The sequence below is a fragment of the Natator depressus genome, chromosome 1 (assembly GCF_965152275.1).
Source record: "Natator depressus isolate rNatDep1 chromosome 1, rNatDep2.hap1, whole genome shotgun sequence".
NCBI lineage: Eukaryota > Metazoa > Chordata > Testudines > Cheloniidae > Natator > Natator depressus.
This window is the reverse complement of record NC_134234.1, coordinates 259,551,020-259,564,151: the sequence shown is the minus strand read 5'-3', so window position 1 is coordinate 259,564,151 and position 13,132 is coordinate 259,551,020. Positions and strand designations below refer to the sequence as shown.

Below are 13,132 nucleotides of genomic sequence, written 5' to 3'. Positions count from 1 at the left end.
CATTATATACACAGAGACCATGAAACAATACCTCCTCCCACTCCACTCTCCTGCTGGTAATAGCTTATCTAAAGTGATCACTCTCCTTACAATGTGTATGATAATCAAGTTGGGCCATTTCCAGCACAAATCCAGGTTTTCTCACCCCCCCCCCCCGCCCTCCAAAAACCACACACACAAACTCACTCTCCTGCTGGTAATAGCTCATCCAAAGTGACCACTCTCCCTACAATGTGTATGATAATCAAGGTGGGCCATTTCCAGCATAAATCCAAGTTTAACCAGAACGTCTGGGGGGGAGGGAGGGGGTAGGAAAAAACAAGGGGAAATAGGCTACCTTGCATAATGACTTAGCCACTCCCAGTCTCTATTTAAGCCTAAATTAATAGTATCCAATTTGCAAATGAATTCCAATTCAGCAGTTTAAACAGTAATTCAGCAGTAATAAACAATGGTCACATAAACACCACCCTATACCGGAAACCTACTGACCGCTATTCCTACCTACATGCCTCCAGCTTTCACCCTGACCACACCACACGATCCATCGTCTACAGCCAAGCTCTGCGATACAACCGCATTTGCTCCAACCCCTCAGACAGAGACAAACACCTACAAGATCTCTATCAAGCATTCTTACAACTACAATACCCACCTGCGGAAGTGAAGAAACAGATTGATAGAGCCAGAAGAGTTCCCAGAAGTCACCTACTACAGGACAGGCCTAACAAAGAAAATAACAACGCCACTAGCCGTCACCTTCAGCCCCCAACTAAAACCCCTCCAACGCATTATTAAGGATCTACAGCCTATCCTGAAGGATGACCCAACGCTTTCACAAATCTTGGGAGACAGGCCAGTCCTTGCCTACAGGCAGCCCCCCAACCTGAAGCAAATACTCACCAACAACCACATACCACACAACAGAACCACTAACCCAGGAACCTATCCTTGCAACAAAGCCCGTTACCAACTGTGTCCACATATCTATTCAGGGGACACCATCACAGGGCCTAATAACATCAGCCACACTATCAGAGGCTCGTTCACCTGCACATCCACCAATGTGATATATGCCATCATGTGCCAGCAATGCCCCTCTGCCATGTACATTGGTCAAACTGGACAGTCTCTACGTAAAAGAATAAATGGACACAAATCAGATGTCAAGAATGATAACATTCATAAACTAGTTGGAGAACACTTCAATCTCTCTGGTCACGCAATTACAGACATGAAGGTCGCTATCTTACAACAAAAAAACTTCAAATCCAGACTCCAGTGAGAAACTGCTGAATTGGAATTCATTTGCAAATTGGATACTATTAATTTAGGCTTAAATAGAGACTGGGAGTGGCTAAGTCATTATGCAAGGTAGCCTATTTCCCCTTGTTTTTTCCTACCCCCACCCCCACCCCCCCCAGGCGTTCTGGTTAAACTTGGATTTATGCTGGAAATGGCCCACCTTGATTATCATACACATTGTAAGGAGAGTGGTCACTTTGGATGAGCTATTACCAGCAGGAGAGTGGGGTGGGGGGAGATATTTTTTCATGGTCTCTGTGTATATAATGTCTTCTGCAGTTTCCACAGTATGCATCCGATGAAGTGAGCTGTAGCTCACGAAAGCTTATGCTCAAATAAATTGGTTAGTCTCTAAGGTGCCACAAGTACTCCTTTTCTTTTTGCGAATACAGACTAACACGGCTGTTACTCTGAAATCTGAAATGTTTGTAACTCTGACCAAAACATTATGGTTGTTCTTTCAAAAGTTTATGGCTGAACATTGACTTAATACAGCTTTGAAGCTTTATTATGCAGAAGTAAAATGTTGCTTTTAATCCTCTTAATGTAAATGAAACAAGCACAGGAAACCGTTTCCTTACCTTTTTAAACTTTCCCTTTATTTTTTTAGTAGTTTACATTTAACACTGTACTGTACTTTCTTGTCTTGTGTTTTCTTGTCTCTGCTGCTGCCTGGTTGCATACTTCCGGTTCCAAATAAGGTGTGTGGTTGACCGGTTAGTTCGTAACTCTGGTGTTCATAACTCTGAGGTTCCACTGTACTTTAGGAGGTTTTGGAATGAAAGATACTATGAAGATATAAAATTACTGTTTCTGAGCACTGTTGGCTGTGCTGGAGTGTTATTGTGTGACCAGCACAAGCACGAAGGAAAGAGATATGCAGCAAAGATGAGCAGCTAGATATTTTAAATGTGGGAGACTTATCAATTTTTTAAAAAACAAGTAAAAAAATCCCTAATGTAAAAAACAGCAATAACAGCAATAGAATGGGTTCACAATTACCATTGCTAGCAGCAACGTACATAAGAAGGGGAAGCATCAGAATTGTAAGTGACTTGAGTGGTCCGATTTAATGGGCATTCTTGGCTAGTTTATAATGTTGATGCAATTGCAAAATTGTTTGTAAACCATGCTCTCTCCATTTTACATTTGCACATTTGTTATGTAAAATGCAACAATTCTTTTAAATGGAAACTATTACATTACACTGTATGGAATCACAGAAATTGGATATGTGAGGTCTGGAGAAAGAGAACTAGTTAGTGCCACAAAGTAGTGTTATGGGAAATGTCTTTGCAATAGGCTTTTGCTCAGTGAGAGTTGTGGGTTTTTTTGTTTTATTTTTGGTGAAGAGGGATGGGAACTTAGTTTCTGAGAATTAAGCTTTGGATCCAAACCCAACAAATCTTTCTCTTAGCTCAAATTATAGTAGTAAATTTTTATATTACAAATTTATTTTGAGTATGGAGTATCTAATCCATCTCTCTGCTGTTACCCCCTACATCATGGCATATCAGATTTAATTATGCCTGAATCGGACTTGATAGTTGTGTGTTTAGCCTCAAGCTCAGTTATTTCCAGTGATGGCTTCCCTCAACAGATTTCGCCATTGGCAAAACAAGTCTTAAACTTAGAAAGCAACTCCTAATGTCTAACCTGAATCTTCTCTGCTGCAGTTCAATCTCACTTAATATTGTTGTATGCCCTTCCTGATTAATATGACTAATTGCTCTTGTTTTCCTTGCTGAACTCTTTTGGAGGTTGTCTGTCTCTTTCTCTTTAGTTCAGTGATGAAAAGAAATTGATGAGCTTCCATCAGAATTTGCAGGACATCACAGAAGATCAGCTCAGTCTGGCATCTATCCACTATATGCGGTCCCACTACCAAGAGGCTATTGATATCTACAAACGCATACTGCTTGATAACCGGTTTGTGTCTCTCTTTCTCCTCCCCTCCATTCTCAGCCTCACTGCAGTATCTCTGATGAATTTGTGTTTCCATTCCATGTAGTTGCTTGGCTTCCAGAAACTTATTTGTGGTGGTATCAATACTTTTGTGTCTTTCCCTCTGTGAGAAGGGGACAATGCAGCCATCTCCATTTTGTCACTGGAATCAGAACTGTTACACCAATAAGGCACAAGGAGAATGTGTCCACCCTAATCCCCCTTTTTTAACGTACTTTGTTCTGTGACCCATCCTGGGATCCCCACTCCTGTTTCTTATGAAATGCTACAGAATTACAAGCAGAGCAGAAAAAGTTCTGAGTGTGTCCTACCCACAATACAAAGCATGTACCTGTCTCTTTTGTTTTGTTTGGCTGATTGCCTGTCTGAACCTAATTTTTAGTTACTGAACTCTCTTCCACCTCAGTCTTCATAAGAAATCCTCAGTCTTGTTGTTTTTATTCAAGGATCCTGTGTGTCCTTTTGAGCTCTGAGTATTCTTTCCATTCCCATTTTCCCGTTATAACCCCTGTCCCAGGATTCCACATTATAGCCACCAACCTCAGCCAGGAAGTGGATAAGGAACCAAACCTTTGGAGATGTTGCTGTTGAGAACCACAAGGCATGTGTTTTCCCCCGACCACATCTTCACAGACAATTTTTAGTGTGCTGCCTATGTAATATTTTCTAGATGCTGCTGGCCTGGGAAGCAGGGTCCAGAGTCAAAGGAAGGCTTGGCAATGTATAAACTGCTATTCTGGAACAGGTCAATGGTCTTTTGTCTCTGATAGTGTATAATGCTGAATGCTTCAAAGAAAGCTGAAACACCTCCATAATGCATATCATTGTGTAATTCTGTGCTTTGGGAGGAAATTTCAGCCTGACAGTCCCTAGGCTATGATCAGCTTATGCCCTGAAAAATCAATAACCTTTGTGAGACAAGGTGGGTGAGGTAATATCTTTTATTGGACCAACTTTTGTTGGTGTGAGACACAAACTTTTGAGCTTGCACAGACTTCTTCAGGTCAGACGAACAGAAGTCAGTCCAATAAAAGATATTACCTTATCCACCTTGTCTCTCTGATATACTAGAACTGACATGGCTACCACAACACTGCATACAGTAACCTTTGTAACAGTTATCCTACAAATTGTTGTTACTGCAAATGTTTTTCTTATTCCTGTAAATGTCTAGTCCTTTTTGGCTTGATATTGTGCAGTAGTGAATTTCACAGTTACTTATACATGACATAAAAGTAACTACTGACATTAAAGAAATCTTTTTGGAGTTTTGTATGCATGCAATATACTTGGCAAAGGAAAACAGTCAAATTGCCTTGTATACATTATGTGGATGAACCTTAGTTCATCAGTCCAAATAAAATGATTGCATTCTCTTACATTCCTTCACATGGGGTTATCACCATTTCCTAAAATAACAAGCCCCAAATTTTCCAGGTCATTCTTGTATGCACTAGTGCTTGGAAGAAACTAGCTCTTGTTTCACCCTCATGATGCTGGGATAATGTGTTGTAACATTGACTCAATACATGTTGAATTATGGTTTCCGTGCGTGACAGAGTAATGTCTTCATATATGCAAATGTCACAATACAATTACTTCCTCCTGTGGGACAAATGCAGTTGGCATCCCTGCAGACGCAACCCCGAATAGTTTTGTGCTTGTCTGCTGAATCCAGAAATTCACATATAAGGCTGTTCTCAGGAACTCAATATTTGTTGTATTTCTAAATGGTACATGGGGAGGTGAGGGAAAGTCATAACAGATTTTAATATTCCTTTTCAGCACAATTTTCTGGTAGGAAATGAATGCTTCTGTGAACTCTTCCTCTTTTGCCCTTCAGGGAATACCTGGCTCTCAACGTATATGTGGCTTTATGTTACTACAAACTGGATTACTATGATGTGTCACAAGAGGTGCTGGCTGTTTATCTTCAGCAAGTTCCTGACAGCACCATAGCTCTTAACCTCAAGGCTTGTAACCACTTCCGACTTTACAATGGCAAGGCTGCTGAGGTATCTATTGTAAAGCCCTTCTGGCTTGTCAGTCTCATTTGAAGTCCCATGCAAGTTTCTTTTCCCTGTTGTGTTATCTGCCTTATACTTAATCACAATTATTGACAAATGACCATTTATAATGTCAGTATCCTCCCCCAAAGGATATCACCTATCCATAGTCCTCACATTGTTGGGCACTTAAGTTTTCTGTTTCCATGCTGGCCTTTCCATTTTCCCAATGCAAGTTTTGCTTTACATTTGTATGAATTATCCATTTGCAACAGTCATCACAGTGAAGGGGGGGGTGTTTGTTTTCCTCCACCAACCCAGCTCATCACAGCTGGAGTTGCCTTCCTATCAGTTTCAGATGTGGTGTGGATCTGCACTTGTGGGTGTATTTTTGCTAAACTTTTTATAGGTATAATATTTAATTTCAGGCAGAACTCAAGAGCCTGATGGACAATGCCTCATCGTCTTTTGAGTTTGCTAAGGAGCTCATTAAGCACAATCTGGTGAGTAATGGATTCATCTGAGCTGTGGATCTCAAACTGTGGTCTACAGAGCTTTTCTTGATGTACCACCATTGAAAATTGGGAATTAAGCAGTAGGAGGTGGGGTGTTAGGAGGTGGGGTGAATCCATAAGAGTCACCATGTAAGCAATGGAGGCAATCTGATCAATACGCTTCCCGCTTTTACTTAATCAGTTTCATTTTCTGATGCTTTCCTTGTCTCTGTGCCATGTTCAAGACAAGAACCTGCATTCTTACCCCCTCTTTATACTTTGTCTTCTGGGACAAAGTTGTTGCATTACACCATTCTGGTATTTTTCTCTATTGTCATGGCTTGTTTTACCATGTCATGAAAAAATGTTGCTTTATCCTTAGGGATATGTTAGGATGCTTTAAATGTTCTGTGAGCCTGTCCTTGCAAGATACTTGGGATTAGGCTTGGCAAGCCAGTCAATTGACTGCCTATTATTTGATCATGGTCAAATATTCCAGCAAGAATGCCCTGATATAGAGGGCAGCCTATCTTTTTGATTGCATCATGGTGCCATTCTTTAGAACTTCATTTAATTGTGTTTCACTTTTTTTGAGTTAAAATAACTATCTAAGGCTAAGCCTGTTGGAGACCATAAAGTCTTACTTGTTTTGTTATCATTCTAATAAATCATTGCTTTAAAATATTTGACCATTTTTAATGTAGTCTGACCAATTATTTTTGGACTGGTCAAATCCCCAACACTACCCGAACAGCCCTGTCAAAATCAGGACTTTAGTGCAAAAATCAGAATGGGTGAGGATCCCGAACAATGTTGTCTAACCATGGTACAATGTCAGTGGAATTAAAATGTCTCAAGATAATAGTCTCTATTTGCAAAGTTAATGACTAGGAACTAATGGTGGGCAGATACTGAGGCAAAGTCAAAATATTTGTGTTTGAAATAGGAGATATACTGATCATCTGGCAACATTCTACTCCAGTGATTTTATTGCTACTCTGTTGAATGACTGGTTGTAGTAGTTTGCTTTTATTTGATGTTGGCGTGTTGCTCAGTTTGGTGTGCTCACTGGATGGAAGAAGGCAAGGACATCGTGGCCTGGTTAAAACCCATACCAAACTTTATTCGTCAAATTACATCCAAAGGTCGCATTGGAGGACAGCCCAGCATGGTCTCTTCACCCCATTGACCCTTTGCCAATTCTTAGGGGCTCCCTCTGCAGGGGATGCCAGTCATCATACTAGGAGGTTCTCTGCATGTCTCCAATTGCCTGCTAGCATCCCTCCTCCTTTCCGGGGTTGAGGCAAGAGGGGGCCTCGACCCCATAGCCAGCACCACCGTCAAGTGCATTGGTGGGGTGGTTCCCCAGGATAAAGTCCTGACCCCTGGTTCTCATTTTTCCCCTACGGGTTAGACGTCATGCCCTAAGGATACCCACTATGTTACCTTTTTGTATCTGAAGCCTAAATCAGCAAGTTCCTGTACCCAGTGCCTGCCACAAGGAGGTGCCCACCTTAGCTTGGCTGCCTCAAGCCCACTACCTAGAAGTTCGGCCAACCCAATACCAAGATCATCCAGAAACAAATTGTATCAGAATGGTACATTCAATCCTCAGTAAAGCTCAGCTGCACTCTGGGCTATGTGGCCATGTCTGATAACTGAAGCACCCCTGGACCCCAGCCATGTTGCAATTTTCTGGTTGGCCTTCCTCCAGGCCCTATCCACCTTTTGTGGGTATGCTGCAGTCCCGTATCTGTGGTGATACTGTCCCCATGTCGAGAAACATATTTGCCAGCAGTCCAATATCCCATTTGGACTTCAAAATCAGTTTGAGGCCAGGGCACGTTCTAAGGTAGTTTTCCCCTAAATGGATAATGATGATGTCCAGTGTGTCCTTTCGGTGTGCCAGCCCATGCAAGAGGGACACAAGTTAGTCCCAGGTCATGCCCCGGCTGCCGTGCCAAGACAAAGTCATGTCCCTCCTGAGGCCCAGCTGCAAGCTTCTTGCCCAAATTACATGCTCTCTTATAAGCCCAGTGCACAATGCCATGCCCTCAATCCATATTCTCAGCTGTGTGTGTGCTGTGTGATCATTTAGTGTGATCAGCATGGGGAAGGAAGCAGACATGGTTAAAACCTGTGGCACTTACAGCCCACACCCTGTGTTGGCTTCCCCTCAGGCAGCTGCATGTAGGATTGTAGATTGCCAGCATCCTTTAGCTTGGTGCGCTTAAAATGTGGGTAGCCTGAAGATATGTGACCACCTCCACAATGCCCATGTTCGTGCCAAAACCTACAGTATGCATGACAACGCTTCCCTGTCTCATTGTAGTTTCAGCACGAAAACCTCGGCTGGTCAGGCATGTAGTGTCTTGAGACCAGCTCCATTGCTCCCTTCACACACCAGCTTTTCCAGTACGTAGCCACAATTGGTGTGGGGTTCTGTTCACAAGTGCCCCGAACCGTGCACTCCAACCATAGTTCCTGATCAATTTTGTCTCAGCACAGGGAGGGGTTCAGGATTACCCTCATTCTAAAGTGCTCATCATACAAGACCAATGAGGTGCTTGAAAATATGTTATATGCTCTATGTATAATGTCCAAATACATCAGCATGGGCCCATATATTGCTGCGTATAGCTGTCCTGTCACCCCTGTATAGGTAATGTAGGTCACAAGCCAGTTGTCCCAATTCCTATGTATCTTGGATGCTTTATCCCAGGGGTCGGCAACCTTTTAGAAGTGGTGTGCCGAATCTTCATTTATTCACTTTAATTTAAGGTTTCGCATGCCAGTAATACATTTTAAAGTTTTTTAGAAGGTCTCTCTCTATAAGTCTACATATTATATAACTAAACTATTGTCATATGTAAAATAAACAAGGTTTTCAAAATGTTTAGGAAGCTTCATTTAAAATTCAATTAAAATGCTGATCTTATGCTGCGGGCCGGCTCAGCGTGCTGCCAGCGTGGGGTTCTGTTCACCTAGGCCAGCAGCAGGCTGAGCAGGGCCTGCGGCCAGGACCTCGGCTGGCAAGGGGCCAGCAGTCAGAACCCCAGACTGGCAGCGGGCTGAGTGGCAGCCAGGGTCCCAGCTGCTGGCCCCGTTCAGCCCGCTGCCAGTCTGGGATCCTGCCCCTGCCCACATAGAGTGGTTACGTACCTACCTTCTCCCTGGTTCTAGCCCATTCTCTTCCTCTCTCTGCACTGAGCTGAGGGTGGGAGTGCACTGAGCACATGGCTGGGGGTGAAGGAGCAGGTTGGGGTTTGGGGTGTAGGGTCTGGCCAGGAGCTAGAATGAGGGAGGGGGCTTAGGGTTGGGGCAGGAGGTTTAGGTGTGGAGTGCTTACCTGGGCAGCTCCCATTTGGTGCGAGGGTGCAGCTAGGAATGGGGGGGGGCGTGCAGGAGCTCCCGTTTGGTGCTCAGGGTGGGGATGGGAATGTGGGGGGTGCAAGAGTCAGGGCATAGGGTGTGGGGGGGCTGGGTATGTGTGGGGGGTGCAGGAGTCAGGGCAGGGGGCTGGGGGCATGTGAGGGAGGTGCAGGAGTCAGGGCTGGGGTCATGGGGGGATGTAGGGGTCAGGGCAGGAGGCTGGGGTGTGTGTGAGGGAGGTGCAGGGGGTTGGGGGTGCTCCCAGCCCTCTGCCCAGAGCAGCTCACGGCAGGGGGCTGGAGGGGATATGCCCTGATTCCACCCCCCCTTCCCCAAGGCCCCATCCCCACCTCTTTCCCGGAGCAGCAAGCGCGCTGCGGCTCTGCTTCTTCCCCTCCCGCGCAAGTGCCATCAGCTGATCAGTGGCAGGGAGGGAGAGGAGGAGGGGCAGGAACCCAGCACGTTGGGGGAAGAGGCAGGGGAGGAGGGAGCTTGCTTGCCCTGCAGCAGAAGCCGGCAGGACCAAGCTTCTTCACCCTGCCCCCACGAGGGGGTCTGGGGGGGTGGAGAAGAGCGGGCCGGGGCAGGCAGGATTTTTAATGGCACTCTGTTGCCTGCCGGGGTCCCGGCCGCCGGCCCCGCTCAGCCCGCTGCCGGCCTGGGTTTGACAGCGGGCTGAGTGGGGCCAGCGGCTGGGAACCGGCAGGCAGCAGCATGCCATTAAAAATCAGCTTGCATGTCATCTTTGGCACGCAAGCCATAGGTTGCCGACCCCTGCTTTATCCTATCTCTCTTTCTCTTCTCTCCACCTAATATAGGTTCCCTGAACAGCAGGGAATATATGTCCATATACGCCACCCACCATATTTTCTCACGTGTTAACTGGAGAAAATGGGTCCCCAGCTGATGAGAAGCAGCTGCCTACAAGCCACATTCAAACACACATTGATAGACCTGTTGGACAGCTGCTGTAAAGGCTGTGGGGTGGGGAGTGGGGGCCTGAGGCTGTAGTGCCATGAGCTGTGTGACCAGTGGCTGTGATGCCGGAATCTGTAAGGCTACTGTCTGAGGAGCTGGCAGCTGGAGGGCCAGTTGCTGGGGGTAGGCCTGGGCATTTGGGGCCCCACTATGCCACACTATGGTGTGTTCTATAACCTCCCATTCATGTCCCCCATGTGGTCCCCTGCAGGCCTAACCATTAAACCACCTGGAGCCCTACCCATTGCTCCCACCAGAACTGCCTGTCTGAGACAATATGGTCACCCACTGAGGGTGCCATACCACTGGGGCATATCCCCTGCTCTTCTAGTGGGCCCCAACTGTTTGTGAACTCACTCTGTAAATGACTATTATTTTCCAGGGCTCCAATCTGATCTGAAAAGGACTGCATCATCTCCATGAGGTGCCCTATTTTTGGCCACTTAGGACGTAGTTCCCTTCCTGGCCTCTTGCTCTTTTCTCTCTCCTTCCTGATGTTTTTGGTTGCCTCCTGGTCTGGGATAGGCAACACACGTCCCCCTGTACTAAGTGGCTAAATGGGTCTGTTAGCCTATCCTGCTGCCTCACTGGCTCTTGGTTCCAGCCCTGCAGACGCCCAGCCACATGCCTTGCATAATCAAGCAGGTATTGGTCATTGCCAGACTGCTGTTTATGATCCATGTGTTCTGTGTGCTCTGTTCCTATTTTGGCTGCTGGAAACCAGCAAACAGGAAGTGTGGCTCTGAGCATATGACTCTTATCGTGGCTCCAAATCTCATGCCAAATCCCACCAGATTATGGCTCCAAATCATGGGCCAAATTCCATAAAACTCAAGATTACCCTGAAAGTCTGGTTGGAGCTGGAAATCTCTCAGGGCCTGTCCTTTTGTCCTCTCCCATCGTAGGAGCCACCAAAGCAAGCCCCTTGCTAGACTCAGGGCCCTCTTCTTTTTGTTCAGTAGCTGCATTGTGATTTGCAAATTTATCCAAATGTAGGATTACCAACCCTCCAGTAAAAAGAATGAGGAGTACTTTTGGGGCACCTTAGAGACTAACAAATTTATATGAGCATAAGCTTTTGTGGGCTAAAGCCCAATTCATCAGATGCATGCAGTGGAAAATACAGTAGGAAGATATATATACAGAGAACATGAAAAAATGGGGGTTGCCATACCAACTGTAACGAGACTCATCAATTAAGGTGGGCTATTATCAGCAGGAGAAAAAAAAAACTTTTGTAGTGATAATCAGGATGGCCCATTTCAAACAGTTGATAAGAAGGTGTGAGTAACAGTAGGGGGAAAATTAGCATGGGGAAATAGTTTTTAGTTAGTGTAATGACTCGTCCACTCCCAGTCTTTATTCAAACCTAATTTAATGCTGTCCAGTTTGCAAATTAATTCCAGTTCTGCAGTTACTTGTTGGAGTCTGTTTTTGAATTTTTTTGTTGAATAATTGCGACTTTTAGGTCTGTAATTGAATGTCCAGGGAGGTTGAAGTGTTCTCCAACTGGTTTTTGAATGTTATAATTCTTGACGTCTGATTTGTGTCCATTTAGTCTTTTGTGTAGAGACTGTCCGGTTTGGCCAATGTACATGGCAGAAGGGCATTGCTGGCACATGATGACATATATCACATTGGTAGATGTGCAGGTGAATGAGCCTCTGATAGTATGGTTGATGTGATTAGGTCCTATAATGGTGTCCCTTGAATAGATATGTGGATGTGGACAGAGTTGGCAACGGGCTTTGTTGCAAGGATAGGTTCCTGGGTTAGTGTTTTTGTTATGTGGTGTGTGGTTGCTGGTGAGTATTTGCTTCAGGTTGGGAAGCTGTCTGTAAGCGAGGACTGGCCTGTCTCCCAAGATCTGTGAGAGTGAGGCATCATCCTTCAGGATAGGTTGTAGATCCCTCCAGTATTGTCCTGGAGTCTCCAGGAATTAAAGATTAATTTTTAATTAAATATTATATCATGTGATGAAACCTCCAGGAATATGTCCAACTAAAATTGGCAACCCTATCCAAATGGCACATTGACTGAACCACAAATCAAGTCGCAACAAGCTTGTCCATAATTTTTTTCTAACATATTATGCATTCAAGAGTTAAAGCTGTTTTCTGATGTCAGTGGTGGAATTATGTTTTGATCCTTTTACCAATGATTCAGCAGGTGGTAAGCTTCCTTCCCAAGTCACACCTGAACCAATGTCCCATATGATGATGTTGGAAGAGGGAATTGTTATGTGAAACTGAAGACTTGACTATTTTTGGTCATTTAAAGATCACGTGACACTTTTCACATGTCTAGGATTATTAGCCCTAATATTTTGGTATAATTATAATTAAAGCAAATTGTAATTTTCCATCTATATTCCCCTTGCAGTTTCAGTTCAGTTCATAGTCTACCTAACTTGTTCGACACTGTTATGTGTTGTTGCTTTGAACTGTTGTATAGCTGATGTGTTCTGCTCCAAGAATAGTTACTTAACCCATCAGTAAATGGTATTTTTGTAAAGTGTTTAGAGATTTCTCAGGATAAAGACACTATAAAATGTGAGATGTTTATAATTATTAATAAACTAGGGGTCCAGTTGATGCCGAATCCGTTGCCTATAACATGTCATTACTGTGGAAATTTCAAGGATGATTGTGAGACCACAGACTGGAACACTCTATAGGACTAACAAGATAGGTGCTTTCTTTTCTGCAGGTTGTATTCCGAGGAGGGGAAGGGGCTCTGCAGGTTCTGCCACCCCTGGTTGATGTTATTCCTGAAGCCAGATTGAACCTGGTGATTTACTATCTCCGGCAAGGTAATGAAATCTCCCTCTGGCTCTCTCTTAGCTGCAGGGATTAGAAACTTTTTCTTTTCTGTGACATCTGTTCATCATCTCACAACTACCTTCTTCAAATGGGCCACACCATTCTTTGCACTGTTTCATCTGTGGTCCTATGGTAAATAAGCTAATGTCTTACATACTTTCATGACTTCTGAAGGAAGACGATTTGCAAA

General features: G+C 44.5%; 1 protein-coding gene across 3 annotated transcripts in view; it reads left to right on the top strand.

The window, feature by feature from the left end:
* The window catches only part of IFT56 (intraflagellar transport 56), an 81,084-nt gene that overhangs the window by 33,838 nt on the left and 34,114 nt on the right, over positions 1–13,132 (top strand). For all 3 annotated transcript variants that reach the window (XM_074941751.1, XM_074941752.1, XM_074941753.1), the window contains 4 exons: positions 3,089–3,234; positions 5,114–5,285; positions 5,705–5,779; positions 12,830–12,932. In XM_074941751.1, coding sequence (XP_074797852.1) covers positions 3,089–3,234; positions 5,114–5,285; positions 5,705–5,779; positions 12,830–12,932 — 496 coding nt within the window. The remainder of the gene's footprint in view (positions 1–3,088; positions 3,235–5,113; positions 5,286–5,704; positions 5,780–12,829; positions 12,933–13,132) is intronic.